This window comes from Malaclemys terrapin, chromosome 9 (assembly GCF_027887155.1).
Source record: "Malaclemys terrapin pileata isolate rMalTer1 chromosome 9, rMalTer1.hap1, whole genome shotgun sequence".
In the NCBI taxonomy this organism is placed as follows: Eukaryota; Metazoa; Chordata; order Testudines; family Emydidae; genus Malaclemys; species Malaclemys terrapin.
In genome coordinates, this window is record NC_071513.1 from 50,559,003 (window position 1) to 50,577,563 (window position 18,561).

The 18,561-nt window shown below is 40.6% G+C and overlaps 1 protein-coding gene across 2 annotated transcripts in view; it reads right to left on the bottom strand.

Moving 5' to 3' along the window:
- The window catches only part of UBXN7 (UBX domain protein 7), a 45,186-nt gene that overhangs the window by 21,984 nt on the left and 4,641 nt on the right, over window positions 1-18,561 (bottom strand). The window contains exons 1-5 of one of the 2 annotated variants that reach the window (XM_054039530.1): window positions 16,777-17,278; window positions 15,148-15,295; window positions 13,459-13,526; window positions 9,304-9,369; window positions 6,665-6,777 (exon numbers count right to left, since the gene is read on the bottom strand). In XM_054039530.1, coding sequence (XP_053895505.1) covers window positions 6,665-6,777; window positions 9,304-9,369; window positions 13,459-13,526; window positions 15,148-15,295; window positions 16,777-16,936 — 555 coding nt within the window. In that variant the 5' untranslated portion in view covers window positions 16,937-17,278. Of the gene's footprint in view, window positions 1-6,664; window positions 6,778-9,303; window positions 9,370-13,458; window positions 13,527-15,147; window positions 15,296-16,776; window positions 17,279-18,561 lie in introns of those variants that run through there. The other variant, XM_054039531.1, reaches the window with a different exon arrangement.

The window sequence follows — 18,561 nt, forward strand, 5'->3', positions numbered from 1 at the left end:
CAGTGAAGTGAGTCACATCTGATAGCAGAGGAAAGACCTGGTTACTCAAAAGGAAAATTTGTGGACCCCTTTTCTGTGTAAATAGGCTAAAGCTACTGACTGGGTACTTGTATTTATACAACAGCCTCTTTTTCCCCACACTATTCATTTTTTCTAGATTTTATGTTGTTAAACTTAATTTTGGTGTGACTGCCAAATCAGGAGTCGTTTTCTGATGCTCATTCAGACTGCAAGTGGTGGGGGAGGAATGGGAGGGTTTGAAGTCGGAGGAAGAGATCTTACTGGTTTGAGTCACAAAGCTGGCATTGTCTGATTGGTTGGTTGCAAGTTAATGGTAGGAGTTTGATCAAGAATGTAATTCTGATAGCTGAATTGTCAAACCTGTTGAAAAAAAGAGGGCTTTATCAAAAGTAGGAATGCTCACATCTCCAGGATAGATTGGAAATAGTGATGAACTTTCCTTAAAAAAAAAAAAAAAAAAAAAAAGATTTACTTACATGAGGTTGCACTAACTGCGTTACTCATGGGGGGGAGGGGAGCAAATTCAAAGGTTTAGGGTATTTCACCAGATTTTACTGTCTTCTTCAGAACCTAAGCTTTAACTTTTAGAATGAAGTTTCTTGTCTTGTCTACCCACTCGTATCAGTGAATTGTAAATTTAAAACCTCAATATTACCATTCCAATTCTAATACTTCATTTAATTGACAATTTAGTTAGGACTTGTATATGTTAAGGAAAGCTGGTTCAAGTTTACTTACTGTACATAGGACCTCACATTAAACACCTAGGTAATAAGATTTCTGCATGGCCAGTTGACAGACCAATTGTGGCCTAATTTTCCATTCACTTGAAAGGACATCATCCAGGAATTAGGTGCACATAGGATATGCCAATACTCTTGCATATTCACATAATAAGCACTTTAGTACTTATCTTTAAAGTGCTTCTCATTCATTAGTTAATCCTTACAACACTCCTTGGGCACCTATTTAACAGAAGGGGAATCTAAGTAAGTGGCCTGATTTTTCAATATGCTCACCAGCTCCAAAGGAGACAAGCCTTTTATTTAAGTACCCAAATATAGATTTTGATGTCTAATTTTTGGAATAATGACTTGCCCAAGGCTCAGGAGGAAATCCATATCAGAATGTATATTTAGACCAAGAGCCCTGGTCCCAGTCCTGTGCTCTGACCCTCAACTCTACTGGATTACTGGGACACTGACTAAGAATTCCATTCTGTCTGCACAGAATCTCTCCTACTCTTGTTACATATGCCTAAATTACTATTTAAAAAAGAAGACTCAGTGGGAAAAAGTCTAATTTTTTTACTTTTATGTGTATTTGCCAGCGTTTTGTGTAGTCAGTTTCACTCCCCTCCCACCCAAATATAGTCACTTTCCCCTTTAAAAGTTTGTGAACAAGAAAAACCCATACAATATATTGACAAAAACAAGTCTAGAGAGATTGATAGGGGGGAGGGAGGAGACGGAAAAGAGGGGGAGTGCTTCAGGGCAGGTGTAATGCCAGAATTACTTTAAACTCATTTTTAAAACTGATCAGATTTCATACCGTGACCTTTCAAATAGTAAGACTCTTGCCACTACCTTTATTTATAATAAAAATTGAGTTTACAGCATTAGACAAGCACTGGACTCCTAGAAATGACTTGCAGTACCTGAATTTTCTACAAAAACTTGATTTGGTTCAATAGCAGTCACAATTTATTTTGATAAATGTGATGAATATTTCTGAATGACTCCTTTTGTATTATTGAACTAACTAGAACTAATATCAAGTTTATTTATTCATTGGAACCCCACTGTGCCAGGTGCTATACAAACACACAGACTGTCCGTTTCAAACAGCTTGCAGTTTAGACACACAAGGAAAAGGAAATAGAGGCACAGACTTGTCCAAGGTCACAGCAAGTCAGTGGTAGAGCCAGAAATAGAATCCCCAGTCTCAGGTCCCCAGACAGGGATCAGATCTACTGGACCATGCTGCCTGTCCAATATATGAGAGAATGTGACCAAAAAAAATTTTTTTTTTGCACATTTTAAAGGACAGCATCTTCTCAAAGTTCACTTGCGCATATGTGGTAGAGTAAAACAGGAGGCGTCTGAACTGGTTGGTACAAACAGCTGGTCATATTTGGTGTTCCATTTATACCACACAACCCTATAGCTGTGTATTTTTTGTTGTTAGAAACAGAAATTCATAAGTATTTTACTAATTAAGTTACACCAATACAAACTCACTGACTAATGGGATTGTACAAGATTAAAGGATAGCCTAATCTGGCCATCAGAACCTTTATTACATGTGAGGATAAACAAACCCATACTTGATTTAGAGCAAAACTGATAGTTGGAAGACATCTTTTTAACCTGAAAACTAACAGTATGGACACAGAAACAACACTGATCTCTACAACATAATTTTTATTACGCTTTTCAAAGAAGCAGCACACTTTTAATGTTCAAATAAACGTTTTACTCATTAAAGGTTTAGAACCAGGTGCTACATGGCTAGCTGCTTACAAACATCTAAGAATGCACCTGAATCCTGACCACCAGATTCCTAGCTATGCCAGCTTCATGTGTATCCTGAGTAGATGCTGCTAATTACACCTACAATGCTTGTGGGGGTGGTGAAGAGGACAGGCCTGTGACATACAAAAGTGTTCTTTTGGGAGTAGGATTCACAAGCGTTCACTTATGATCTTCTCAAGAGCTATCCAGCAAGAACTCAACGCTCCTTTTAACCATGACTAAGCTCTCCACTTATTATTTCCAACCCAATGATCTGTCCCTGAATCGCCTCCCAATTCCCATCTTCACACTCTTCATGCATATTTCCCTCATCTTCAAGTACTCTACAGTAACTCCTATCATAAAGTACCTCATTTCACCTCTCCTCTATTTCATTACGCTAATCGGATCCATGTACAAAGACAATATTTAGTGTCGCAGTGGTTTAGTGCATGGGCTCAACTCCATTTTAATTTTTTGTTCCATACTGAAGTCTACATTAAGCAAGGCTGAATATGGTAGAGAATGTATGAGCAATCTCAATTCTGCCTCCTTGTGCATATGGCATGCAATGACAGTCTAATTACTTGCTCACATACTGTTTCTCAAAACACAACACACTTTCTACAGTTTCAGAGACACTTCAGTGTTTAAACATGCAATCTTAATGCTTTCAACACAGGCTTATGGTGTGTGTGGAATTTCCTAGTTATTTAAAAAGAAAGGTGGGGGTGGTTTCAAGCTGTTTAAGACTGTAACATATTGTTGTTAGTAGTACCTTCTGTGACATGGACCTCTGGAGATCTGCAAGAATGAATCCCCCTCCTGTTTACTGAGGAGCTCTTTTCCACAAACATGAGGAGTTGCAGAGAGCCCTCTCCTGCAAACCTTTAGGTGTTAGTGTACAGCAGCTCCCCCTATTACTTTAAAAGGTCTACAACAATGGTTCTCAACCTTTCCAGACTACTATACCCCTTTTCAGGAGTCTGATTTGCCTTGCATACTCCAAAATTTCACCTCATTTAAAAACGACTTCCTTACAAAAGCAGACAAAAATACAAAAAAGTGTCACAGAACACTATTACTGAAAAACTGTTTCCCTTCTCATTTTTATATAATTATAAAATAAATCAATTGGAATATAAATATTGTACTTACATTTCAGTGTATAGTATACAGAGCAGTATGAACAAGTCATTGTCTGTATGAAATTTTAGTTTGCACTAACTTCACTAGTACTTTTTATGTAGGCTGTGGTAAAACGAAGCAAAAAATCTAGATGAGTTGATTAGCCCCTGAAAGACCTCTGCATACCCCCAGAGGTATGCAGAACCATTGGTCTACAGGACTAAATCAGGGCTCTTACAGAATCCTTGCCTCAAGCTATGTACACCTTCACAATACAGCCAAGTTTGCCACATGCAGATAGCAATAAACCCTACGTAAAGTGTACTGATCACATGAAAAATGGGTCATAACTTGATCAAAGACAAATCAATACTCACTGGAACATTCAAAGGCATTTTTCCTCAACAAAAGCTACTTCCAATGCCAAAATTGAATTTTCTACCCATAACAGTTTAGACCGGGGATGGGGGAATGGCTGGTGCAAAAAGTTGCAATTTTTTAAATTGTATTTATTTATTTTAAATAGTTGGAAAAGCTTACTTTCCCCCCCCCCCACACACTTAAAAATGACAACTCGTCATGACAGAAAACCTCAAAAAACATTAAGAAGTGCGTAAGTTGACTTAAGTTGCAGATGAAAACTAGAAAATTACAGCCCAAAGAGATGAGCTACAAAAATCTGAATGATTGAAAATAAGGGATTGAATAGAAATGCCCATGTAACCTTAACTAGAGTGGATACTGCCACCCCTGCTATCTTTTGTGTAAATGTCACAGATGTGAGTAGCCCGATCTATAAAATAAGCTATGGCCCCTCCCCTGAGGAATTTAGAATCTAACACAGGAACAAACGATCTAAATATTTATTTAAATAAGATAATACCAAGATCCGAGGGTGTAAGCAGTCAAACATTTAATCTTAGATATTTCTGGAGGCAAAAACTTTAGCTTATGACCATTAGAACTATCACATTAGGTTTACTAGATTTCATAAATGTATCATCTAGTTAGGTACGTGGAGGGGGGGTTAGCTAGTTGTGCCTGAGTTGTAGCTAGCTAGAAGTGAGTTTTGAGGAGGGTCTAGAAAACTGTGTAGTTACCAGGTATACAAGAGGAAGGAGGCTGTCCCAGGGATAGGAGTAGCATAAAAGAGCGAAGATGACAAAGAACATGGAAGTGAGGATAGCGGTTAACTGATGGACAGGAGAGTGTTTTGGGGATGGTGGAAAAATAACTTCCTCTAGTAGCCCTAGTCATGGATCAGCTGTACAAACAGAACAAAAAAAGATGGTCCCTGCCCCAATAAGCTTACCATCTAGTCTTTGCCATATTACAATTGAGTTGTTGGGACATCAGGGTGAGATGCCAGATGCAGTCATAGAATCATAGAATATCAGGGTTGGAAGGGACCTCAAGAGGTCATCTAGTCCAACCCCCTGCTCAAAGCAGGACCAATTCCCAACTAAATCATCCCAGCCAGGGCTTTGTCAAGCTGGGCCTTAAAAACCTCCAAGGAAGGAGACTCCACCACCTCCCTACGTAACGCATTCCAGTGTTTCACCACCCTCCTAGTGAAATAGTTTTTCCTAATATCCAACCTAAACCTCCCCCACTGCAACTTGAGACCATTGCTCCTTGTTCTGTCATCTGCCACCACTGAGAACAGCCGAGCTCCTCCTTGGAACCCCCCTTCAGGTAGCTGAAGGCTGCTATCAAATCCCCCTTCATTCTTCTCTTCTGGAGACTAAACAATCCCAGTTCCCTCAGCCTCTCCTCAGAAGTCATGTGCTCCAGCCCCCTAATCATTTTTGTTGCCTTCCGTTGGACTCTTTCCAGTTTTTCCACATCCTTCTTGTAGTGTGGGGCCCAAAACTGGACACAGTATTCCAGATGAGGCCTCACCAATGTCGAATAAAGGGGAACGATCACGTTCCTCGATCTGCTGGCAATGCCCCTACTTATACAGCCCAAAATGCCGTTAGCCTTCTTGGCAACAAGAGCACACTGTTGACTCATATCCAGCTTCTTGTCCACTGTGACCCCTAGGTCCTTTTCTGCAGAACTGCTACCTAACCATTCGGTCCCTAGTCTGTAGCAGTGCATGGGATTCTTCCATCCTAAGTGCAGGACTCTGCACTTGTCCTTGTTGAACCTCATCAGTTTTTTTTTGGCCCAATCCTCTAATTTGTCTAAGTCCCTCTGTATCCGATCCCTACCCTCTAGTGTATCTACCACGCCTCCTAGTTTAGTGTCATCTAGGTCACAATTGTAAAACTGAACACAGAGGCAGAGGTCACAAGTGAGTGGAGGTGTAGACTTGGAAGCAGTTAGAGACCTGTCCTTGTGCTACCTCATCCCCTCTAAAGGGTTCAGTGCATCCAGGGAGAAGAGAAGAGCACTGAGGAACATTGGTGATGAAATAGTGATCTGAGAGACAGGAGAACCAGGCAATTACAATGCTCTGGAATTCCTTAGAAAGGGAAGAGCGAGGACAATATTGATGATGATCATCATCATACTACTTGATCTGTGGAATAGTATTTCCCTCACCACCATGCTTCTGTGCAGAAATCCTGTACCCAGAGCACCTGTACAGAAAACCTTTAGCCACAGCACCTTTCCTGAATTTAAATAACTAGGATTCTTCCATCCTAGTCAGCTTCACTCACGCACTGAAATCTTTCATCAGTGACATCTGCTAAACTTCACATTTAAAAGGGAAAAACAAAAACGAAAGAGTGGGCCAGGGAAGAGAACAGTGAATAACAAGCCCACCCTTTTTAGAAATCAGTCACTACTTGCTAAGATCAGTCCTATATAACTCATAAAATTACTACCACATGCAAGTGCTAGCTGCCAATATTTAGAAGCAGACTATTTGTTTTCTTGTAATTTATTGTATGATTATGCTATAAATCAATTTGGATATGCATGCTGATGCAGGGCTTACAAGCTATGCCCAATTAACACATAGGTAGTCTTAATAAAAGACAGAAACCTACCGTTTCAAAGCTGCCTTTGTGCATCAGATCGATGGGAGGCCTGAAGAGGTCTGCAAGGGTAGTGAGTTTCTTATCTATTGCACCTCCATTCCGCAGCTCCTGCTCCTGTCGAACTATACAGCCCCGGGAGGAACAGGAGTTGAATTAGATAAAATACTCACAACAGTGCATTACGCTGCCTTCATCCCTATTCCCTACATACAAATTCACCTGATTGAAATCATTTTACAAGGTTACAAAGTGCACAGGCCACGATTTATTTTGAAGACAGGATCCTAAAGTCGAGGTTCTAAATCCATAACAAGGCAACTAAGTGCTCTGATTTTCTGAAGTGCTGAACGCTGAACTCTCATTTATTTAAATATATTTTGATTTGTAAAACGTACACATTAGTAGGATCTGATTGTGAAAAATCAGGCAACTTATTCTGGTGCCCAAATATGGATTTAGTAGTCTAAATTTAGGCTCCTGTTTTTCAAATATAGACCTACATCCAAAAATATTTCTAGTTTGATCTTTCACCTGTTCCCTCACCTTCACAAACATCAAAGGACCCCTTTGACAGAATCAGATATTTCTTCACATAAACAGAATATTCTTTGAAAGTCACATTTAACATTAAATCCTTTCACTGATCGACTTAGTTATTGCAACCTCTTATAGGTCAGAGGTTCTCAAACTCTTTCTATAGTCTATACCACACCTTGAAAAACAGTGTCCTGTGGATACCACCTCTCCCATTCATGATTATGAGGCCACCTTGCATGCCCATCTGTGATCATATGAAATCTTTGGGGGAATTACAGCAATTGCTTAACTAAAAAAGCAAATGCACAGAGTATTTTATGCAGTTTAGCAGTTGGAAATGGGGAGCCAGGGCCATGTGGTCAGCCAACTCTCCACTGGACACAAGCAAGTATGCAGTGGACCAGAGTATAGAAGCCTCCTGTACCTGTAAATATCACTATTTTGCAGCCCCTGGAAACATGTCTGCAAACATTAAAGGCCAGATTAGTGTCAGACTTTAACTATTAAGTTTCCAGCTTTCATTTAGGTGAAAAAGCTTTTGGTGTATTTGTGTATTTTTATTGAATTTTATTAAGTAAGATAAGAGATGAATATGTAACTGGATCATATACCCTTCTTCAAAAGCTACAATTGACATGGTGGAATGCTTCCAGATTCTCAGACATTTAGTATAGTGATATGAAAGAATTAAACACTGCCTGCAATATTAATCACTTTTAGTAACACACACCATAGTAACAGACAAAAGGTCACGTGTTCCACCTATCTGACCCATGCTGGTGATCACGGAGCTGTAGACTCCACTTTTTATGCACCAACATGGGCCATTCCACTTTGGATTACTGTAAGGATGTGTCAAAAACATTTTGGAACGTCTTTCTTTGTGGAAACAGAGTAATTAAACCCTAAATTCTACTGTATTGTTTAAATCTACCACTTCCCAGAACATTACTAAACTTTAACATAGACTCCTCAGTCAGTATGTCTTCTGTTCAAATAATTTAAAGCACACTGTCTGAGACCATGCGTCGGAGTCAAAAAATGTGGTTGTGCAGTAGGTATAGGTTATTCACAGAGAAGCCAATGACACTACCTTTAAATAGGTTGATTATTACTGAAGAGTCTGACTCAGACTCTTTGAGTGATGCCAGTAGAAGATAGTCAACTTTTTGTTCAGTGCCTTGCACAAAGGGGTCCTGGTCCATGACTAGGGCTCTTAGGCACTACGGTAATACAAATGATTAATAACAATAAAAGTTATTAAGGCTGCAGTTGTCACAACTGCCAAAGGAGTCATTTTTTGAAATTTTATGATTTAGAAGAGTTTCTCTATTATTTTTGTCATTTGGAGATTTTGCACATGGGTGGGCGGATGCAATGGTAAATGGCTAAACAAATTCACTGAGAACTTTCTGTGCTGCCAAGCAAAACCCAGGACTAATCTGAAGACTAATAAGAGCACGCACATAGCAATAGTGGCCACACAAAAGACCAGATTAGTGAATCAGAGCTTTAATTCCCCTAGGATTCTTGAGTTCTCTCCCCACCTTTCCATCCCCCACCACCAAGGGGGAAAAATGCTTTTGAAGAATTAAAATTGGGTTATCAAAGTCCGTTCTGGTATGGCAAGTACTTTACTCATCTGTCCAGTACTGACACAGAGCACTCACAGGTTTTTTTGTTTTATTTTGTTTTAGAAGATTGGAAGTATGCATCAGGGTCACAACAAGATCCAACAGTATCTGCCAAGATTCATATTTCCATGACTTGGCATTTTCAACATAATCACCTCACAACTATTTAAAATTGCAATGATTGTAAAAGCAGTCCTCACTGTGACACTAGTATCTGTGGGGAGACAGCTGTAGCTAATAAATAGACATATCTTTAATTATAAAAGTAGTAATGGCACCACAATTAAAAATTAATAAAGTAGTTTTAGAATAGAATATTGCCTACTGCATAGGAAATTCCAATCTCATTTAAAATTAAAAATTGTTTGATGACTGCAGCCAATGATCATGGCCAATAGCAGATAACTCTGTTCATTCCACACCACAAAGTTACACAACAAACTAGAAACCCTACCATAATGAACCACAGATACTTACTGGTTTCTGTTTGAAAATCCCGAAAACCATCAAATATTGAACGGGCAGGTCTGCGTCGTTTAGGAGCTTTAAAAAAATAAAAATAAAAAGATATCTCAGATGTAATTTAAAAGCTAGATTGTCAAAGAATTACTTTTGAATGATGGCATACCACAAATTTGTGATGCAAAAAGACTGAAGACCCAAAGCATACATATGAGGAGGAGTAAGGTCACTGGGGAAGGGTTGGGGGAAACCAAAACAACAGATCTAAGTATCACCACATTTTACTTTAGGATATGCCCCCAAGAGTAAGTCTTTCTTCAAAGCAAATCCAGGTTGCTGATGAAAGTAGGTAAAATGCTGGGCCTCCCATTTCGGATATGCTTGTACATACCCATCCTGATTGCTTTTCTGCCATGCTGCCCAATATTGTATTTAAATTAAATAATTCTTACCACTCTGAACCCAAAACATAAAACAGGGACCCACTTTAGAAAATAACTATATGTCCTGGAGGAGTAATAATGAAAAATCCTCTAGGAAGGCAGCTACTCCCAGAGTTCTCCAATTTAGTTCTGTCAGGCCTCTCACTCACATCATCTTCTTGGTTGTTGGGTTGGGTGGGCAATACCTGGACTCAAAAGGAGGAATCTTGCTATTACCCTATCCCCAAGTAAACGCCCCTCAAGGAGCTCTATGCAGTTGCCTCTGGGCACAAAAGGAGGGGGGAAGAGATACTGTTCCAATTCTCTGTCTGGGCAATTAACTCACACAGACCTCTGTAATACCAGGATAAAGGGCTGGGCTGAAGTCACCTGGCATTACTATCTATAGCTGCTGCTCCAAAGTACTCTGATGGGGCCATAAGACAAGACACCATAGAGCGATTTATTACAAATTTTTGTCTGCCTAGGAATGGTCATTTTTAACAATTAAGACAGTATTTTCCAAGTAATTCAGTTACAGGAGATGTTCAAACACAATGTAAATGGAAAGAGGCCATCATACAAATTAAACATAAAGCCTGTTTTAAAAAAAATCCATTTGCAGGGAGACTGGTTGAACTAATGGGCACTGCCTACTCCTGAGGGAATTCTGCACCAAAAAATTAAAATTCTGCAAAATTCTGCATATTTTATTTGTCAATAAATAAACATGAAGGTTACAGCATGGCAGTGGGGAGCACAGGTCACTGGCTGCATGGAGGTGCGAGATCACCCTGAAGGCCCCCCCACACCCCAGGACAAGAACTCGGCAGTGAGGCTGCATCTGACCCTGACACAGCATGAGGGCCAGGCCTGCCCCAGAAACACCCTGGGGCCCTACCCTTCCATGCCAGTGCACCAAGACAGTAAGCGAAAGGGACAGAGTCTCACACACCCAGCCCTAGCCCCGAGTCTAGGGGTGGGACAAGCAGGCTCAGTCCAGCAGGATCCAAAAATGGAGGTGCTTAGTGTGGGGGGATCCAGATGTTGGGTGAGAGGGTTCTGTGTGGGGCAATCTGGGTGCAGGTGAATGCTCAGGGGCTCATTGGGGGGTTTCAGATGCGGGGAAATGGGACTCTGCAAGGGGTTCAGGTGCAGATGACTGGGGCACAAGGGGGTCTGGATGTGGGGGGAAGTGGGGCTTGGCGGGGGGGCTAGGTGCTGGGGGGCTTGATGAGGTGGAGGTCCAGGTGCAGCTGGCTGGGGCTCAGTGGAGTGGAGGTCTAGGTGCGGGGGCTTCCCTGGGTGGTCCAGGTGCAAGGGAGGTGGGGCTCAAGTGCAGGGGGCTTCAGTAGAGGTTAGTTGGAGTGCAGGGGTGGGGGTCCGGATGCAGGGGGGAGGTTCTTGGTGAGGGTCTAGGTGCAGGGGCCTCTGGATAAGGCATGGTTGGGTGGGGGTTCAGGTGTGGAGGGTGGTCTGGGTGCAGGGGTGGGGAACTGGATGCAGGGGGGAAGGGCTTGGTGGAGATCTGGATGCACAGGGTTGGGCAAAGTGGGGAGGAGCAGTTCTCCATACAGTGACCCCCTCACCCTGTGGCTGAGGAGCAATGGGGGCAGGAAGCAGGGTGGGCCTGGGGGAGTGCAGAGCTCCCTAGAGCCTGGGAGGTTTCTAGGGGTGGGTCTGATCTGGACCAGGCCACTCCATGCAGGGAAAGGAGGTCCCATCGTCCTTCTCCCTCCCCCCGCCCCCCGCCCACCCAGGACGAGCAGCTAAAACCGGCGCAGGGTAGGAGCCACTGGCTGTGGAGTCTCCTCTACAGTGATTTACCTCTCTGCCGGCTGCTCCGGGCGCCCGAAACGATGTGCCCGCACTGCTGGGGAGGGGCGCATGACAGCTCTTGTGGCTTCCCTTTGCTTCCCCGTCATTTTCTGCGGGGAAGCAAAGAAATCTGCGGGGGACATGAATTCTGCACACACGCAGTAGCGCACAATTCCCCCAGGAGTAATTTTCATCTCTAATAACTATGAAAAAAGGTATTATATTTTTGACTCCAAGTGATCTGCTTTGTACATTATAATCAACAATTTTCAGACTTGGATGCTTCAATATGAACTTCAGAGTTAAGTACTGAGCACCCCTAAATCTCACACAAATCAATAGGTGCTACAAGTGCTCAGCATTTGTGAAAATCACCCGCCTGTAGTTAGGTATTTATGTATGGCTTTAGGAACCTGAGATTAGGCATGCAAGTCTGAAAACACTGTCCTATATTTTTCTGTTTCTTTGGAATGTAATTTAATAGTTGGCTATGGATTGGTGTTATCTTCGGTTTCAGACAATTATTTAAGTATCTCATTCTCAAGAGAGTTCCATGCAAAAAACAACCAGACAACATTCAAATCCAAATATCCGTATACCTAGACTGAGTTGTCCAGGGCAAAGACTGTCCTTCCTTACATGTCTGTACAGTGCCTAGCGCAATGGGAGTCTGAACCTTTATTGGGGTTCCCAGGGATTATCATAAATAGCCACCTCTTCTTAGAAGATCAATATTTTAACTAGCAGGAAAGTGATCTTCTCATTAGCCCTTCACTTTAAAAAGGGGGATGGGGGAGGAAGGCAACATTTCAAAAGCAAAAGATAATAAAGCAATCTTATACTTAAAGCAAACCGAAAATAAAAACTACAAGGTGCGTTTCAAAACTTCAGTTTATTCTCCAAAGGAGAAAATGAGAGTAAAATACGAATAGCAGTAACAAATGGGAAAAGCTACTATTACCATCTAAAACAAATTCACATGGTATCCTTACTTTGCACTGTGCCAAGTGTCCAATTACTAGGGCCATGGTGCATTACACAGCAGTGCCCACTGCATATTGCCTGTAGAACACCCAGGAACCATCCCCGTTCTCAGAAACCTCCTACTTTCTAAGCCTCCCCAATAATATTTCTTCAGCAGGTAGGTAGGTTCAGATCATTCAAGAAATTCAACACAAAGCAGAACTAAAATAATCAAATATTTTTCTTTAACATTAATAGTTTGTCTTTACCCTTCATATACTTCTGACTTCATTTCTAATCCTCCTATCTCCTTTGTAGCTCTAGCCCTCTTGAATCTTCACCAATCACTCTGTTCTTCAATACTACCACTTTGAGCATCTCTAATGTGGGAGAAGTATCTTTCAGTTCTGTTTCTGGACCACTGTACTCAGCCAATAAATAGGAGTATTTTAGCATAACTTATGAGGCAGCACCCACTTTAAATGGCACATGAAGCAAACTGCACTCCCAGTGATGCATGATTTATTACCTATGTCTCCTTTGAGAAACCATACTTCCAACTGCACAGAGGTATTTCAAAGTGTGCAATCACATCCTACGGCTATAGATTTATTGTAGAGAGCAGCAGCAAGAAGCAGTGACGGGATTCAATTTCTCAGGCTTGGTTTAAACTCCAGACTTATGTTGGTATAACTACACCGCTCAGGGGTATGGAAAATCCACATCCTCTGAGCAATGCATTTATACTGACCGAACTCCTGGTATAGACAGCGCTGCGCTGACTGGGGGTGGGGGGAGAGCTTCTCACATCAACATAGCCACTGCCTCTCAAGCAGGTGAAGTACCTAGAGTGGTGCAGCTGCACCATTGTAGGTAAGTGTAGACAACCCCTCAGTCAGTTATGATTTTTCTTTCGTCACTCACCCAGGCCAGAAGCAACATAAACAAAACCACAAACAAATCTTACCTCCAAACAAGGGCTCCGGCTCTACCAAAATTTCCTGCTTTTGTGGAATTGGTGCTCGTACTTCATCCCTACCAGAGTAGAAAAAAATAACTTGTTATTTACTGAGCGATGTGCTGGGTACTGTATAAACAAAGAACACCAGTTCCTGCCCAAGAATCTTGCAGCTTAAATGATACAGACAAAAGTACAGATGCATGATACCTAGGTGAAGTAAGGATGTTGTACAAATTTTTAATTATTTTATCATTTCAGGTGGCTCAAAGGCTCCACAGAGGACGTGAATGTTTAAAAAGCCAGAATTGAGAGAGGTTCTTTGACACATAAGAGGTTCCATGCATGCATAAAGGGTGGCATAGAAGGTGTCACAGACTAGAGCCTACAACCCTACATAACGCAGAGAGAAATGTTTTATTTGTTCTACCAATCTCTTCACAGTCTTCTAGGCACTGTGTTTGAAGTTTAGGAGATGGACTGGCTGGCTCCTGAATGGAGCCAAGGTATCAAATTTATTCCAATAAAAGCACTTACAGGTTTTAACTTATAGTGGTATAAAAGTCACTGATTCACAAAGAATCTGCATAGAAACAAGGCCTCCATACTGACAAATATAGACTTTTAGCTTCAGTACCCGTCAAAGGCAAATGGCAGAAAGGTACAGAATTTAGCATCAGCTAGGACTCTTGGCACCACTCCAGCTGTTTTAACCTCAAGTACACCCTTTTCTGGCACTTTCTGTCTAAATTCAGGTTAATTATAAAGTTGAAAGTTTAGTAAGATTGTTTCCAGAGTCAAAGTTATCTATTTATCCACAGAACAGGTAGAGCAAAGGAAGCAGCACTGCAAACTTCCCTACAATGCCCAAATGCATCTCACTCATGCCTTTCAGTGAGGAACTCTACATATGAGCATGTAATATGCTCTTCATAATTATTCACACCCTGGCCTTTCATGCACAACACAGGCGCCAATTAATGCCAAATGTTGCTGTGGATTTTATGGTAGGACACAAACCCCCTAGGAACCGGGCAGAGACCACTAACTCATTTCTTGAAGACCAAAAACCTAATTACCTTTTAGCCACAACTAATCCAATTTAGACCAAGTTCAAAGCAGTGACGTGGAGGTGAAAGTAACTGTCATTACCAACACGTACACATCTACCGTGCAAGACCCAGCTTCTGTGTCCCCTGAAAGCAGCATTTAGCTAGCATGACTTGTAACCAATATCCCTGTTAGGTATGCAAATGTTATCCAAAACTTACAGATGAGGAAATTGAGTCATAGTACAATTTTCAGGCCAGGGGACCATCTCTTTGCAATATGTTTGTATAACACCAACAAGGTGCTGGCCTCTAGGCACTATTTTAACACCAGCAGTGAGAACTGGTAATATTCCCAAGTCAAAACGAGAAACAAACCCCAGGTCTCTCTAAAACACAGGACTGAGTTTTAGCCACAAGACCATTACTACCAGATAAAAGTTTTACTAGAATGGCCCTACCAGAGGAGTGGAAAAGTAGACAAGATAATTAAAAGACTACATAGTAACAGTGAGTGACAGCAGGTTATGAGAGAAATGAACAATGCAACAGCAAAATGCCTTGATGCCAAAACTTTCCCACCTTTCCATCCTACCACTATTCAACACAGGTTATTAATTCATATGGATACATTCACACAGGCACATACTCAGTATCTGGTCGGACAGTTGACACTGCTGCTGAACTGGTGCTGGGCTCCTCTGCTATGCCTCCACCATCCAGAAACATAGTGACAGCCATCTCTAGATTATTGTTGCATGCTTCAAGCATATGTTTCCCCACACTTTCACTGGCACCTATAATACCAAAGACAAAAAGATCAAAGAGGTGCTGGGAATAGCTGACAGGCAAGATTGCTCTTTCAAAGAATTAGTAATTAGTAAAATGCACAACTTATATGCCTGTCACTTGCTTTGCATTTATAGTTTAGAAACCATTAGAAGAAACACTAATGTACACATCTTGCCTGGGAGGGGGAAAAAGGAGATGGAAATGTGGCTCTCCTTCAATCCTATCTCCTTCCTTAAAAAAGAAAAAAGTTTAGCAGTAGCCATTTAATCTTTTTTGTTTTTTTAATAGGTCTCAGACCTTTGCCCAACACAAAATTCAAAACATGAAGAAGGTGCAATGATCCAGAAAGATGTTGGGTTATACACAAAATTAACTATCAACTTCTCATCACCCTATGAAAAACTCAGTATTAAATCAGCAATGAGTATAACGCAGGTGGACTCGATTTAATCATGGATTTCTACATAAAAGTGCATTCTTTGGTTGTTATAACCTTACTACATATTCTTCACAACTCAGAGATAGATGTGTACCTTCTAAAAATGAAACCTACACTATACATTTTTAAAGTGATTTATTTTGAAAACTTTTCAGATTAGTTTTACAGTTGTATCAGAAAATGAATGACTGTTTATAAATAAATTATAAATTAATGGAGATGTCCTATCTCTTAGAACTCGAAGGGACCTTGAAAGGTCATTGAGTCCAGCCCCCGCCTTCACTAGCAGGACCAAGTACTGATTTTCCCCAGATCCCTAAGTGGTCCCCTCAAGGATTGGACTCACAACCCTGGGTTTAAGCAGGCCAATGCTCAAACCACTGAGCTATCCCTCCCCGCTTTGGTTATTTCATTTACCAAAGGTAATTGAAGCAGATATTTATGAAGTCATTGGGAGATGAATTATTTCCAATTCAACAGGTTAATCATTAATATTTGGAGGATTTTCTTGCTATGCTGTATTAGGAGGAGAACATCACCAGACAGACATCTAAATTGTTTTATTTAACAATGTTATGTATTCTGGATTTTTTCTTCAACAGCAAATATATTTTTAACAAAACAATCATATGAATTTTTGAATGTAGTTAAACATTCAAGTTTTTTAAAATCAGGTTTGTTTTTGTTAAAATTGTTTTTAACTAAAATAGTTAAATTAAATCTATTTAAAAAAAATTGACTATGTCAGCCAGCTCAACATGAGAAACTTAAAATATTGGCTTCTGCAGCTAACTCAGTCGTCTTCATCTTAATTTTCCTGTTTGTTCATAATCTGGAAAAGAAAAATAAGTTTTCCTGCTTTTTCAGGTCCCAAACGATTTCTCAATTTGGAATGAATTAGTCCAAAGGAAGAAAATATTCTTTCTACACCGGCAGAAGAAGCTACTGCTCTTAAAAGTTAGATTATCACTTCAGTCTCTGAATCCAAGTGCTTAAGTGACTTCCACCAGTTCACATCATCAAACATATATTTCTTGAATGGCTCACCCTTAGCACTGAAGTTTATTATAGTTGGCATTACAGAGGGATGATTGCTGGACGTCCATGTCATAGCCAACTCCTCTTCTTCAACAGTTAAGGTTTGACCCTGGTACCAAGTGTTGTGAATATTTGCAAGAAAATGAGCTGGAGATAGTGCTTGACCCATTAGTTTTTTTTAAGGCTTGTGATTTAATTCTGTCATTGCATATTTCTCTTTTTAAGATCTCACTCAGTTCCTTCCCAATTTCAACAGCGTCAGCAATAGAACAGCTATTTCCCTGCATTTTGTTCAAGGTTACAGAAATAGGCCTCGGGGTACTCAGCATGTGTTCCACATTTCTCTTAAGCCCAATGTTGAGAACTTTGGCTGCGACAGTGCCATCTATTTTTTCATGATTTTGTTCACAAACTGTCATCAGATTAGGCCAGTTCTTGATAGAGTGCTCAAAACAGTCCACTACGGAGTTCCATCCCACGTCTTGTGGGAGAGTTAACTTGGTTCCTCCCATTTTTTTCAGAGCAGCTGCTGCAAAGTGGCTGTTACGGAAGTATTTTGCAATTTCAACATTAGCCTTTATTTCTGGAAATCTTTGGCTAGGAGGTGCATCAAATGAGCACTGCAACCATAAGTTATTAGCTTGGGACTCTCTTCACTCTCTTCTAAATAATTTCTTCTCATCTTGGATACATTTGCAGCATTGTCTGTGACGAAGCTGCGTACTAGACCTTTGAATTTTTTTTCTACAGTTTCTTATAGCTTTTACAGCTACTTCTTGTAAATATTCTTCTGTGTGTGCATTTCCTGATGTATTAATTGTTGTCTTCTGTTGTCACACAAGCACAAACAACAGGATCATCATGGACATTGCTCCACCCATCAAGACTCAAGTTAACAATTTCACCCTCTAGACCTTTTGCACACTGCTAAATTTCTCTTTCGTAAACTTTATCCAGCAATTTGCCTGTGACATCTGCTCTGTTGCGTGGACTCTATCCTGGTCTTAATGACTGAACCATGTTAAAGAAGTGTGGGTTCTCAATCATACGGAAAGGAGAATTTATTGCATAAACAAACCGGGCAATTTTTTCATCAATTACCTCTTTTTGTAATCTGCTGGTTCTTATCACAAACTTATCTATGATTGTTTCTGGATAATGGAGATTTTTTTTTTCTTTTTGCTACAGGTGATATACTGTGGCTATGTGACATACATGGTCTGACTGAAACGCTATCATTGGCATAGAACTCTGAAACTATAGAAAATGGTGGTGATCTTGAAGGTGGGTAGTCTTCAGAATCCTGTATGTTGAGGATGGAGTCTCCTAAACAAAATAAGTCAATGAAGTTATTTAATTATTATTACCGTACTGCTCATTTAGTATTACTCATTCCATTCACTGACACTCAGTACTACTTTCAAGGTGAAATTGTATCTATTTCAGCTATTTATTTTTTTTATCACAACTGCATCTAAGATGATAGTACCATAAAGTAACAACTATATTTTCTGCTCAAACATGAAAATTCAAGAATAGTCCAGAAGGAAGACAGGCAGTCCTTAAGAAAGAAGTATGAAATAAAAAAGTTGACCAACCTGAAGATCCTGCATGTTCAGATGTTCCTTTCATCATCTTCAACGCAGCTTCCTCCTGAGAAGGAACACTTCCTGTGATGTTGTTTCATTTGGGCAACCAGGCCTTGCATTTCTTTGTTGCACTGTTTGCATTTTGCACGGATGCCTGTCTTACCCACAGGTAGAGGAATTTCATTAAAATATTCCCAAACTGGGT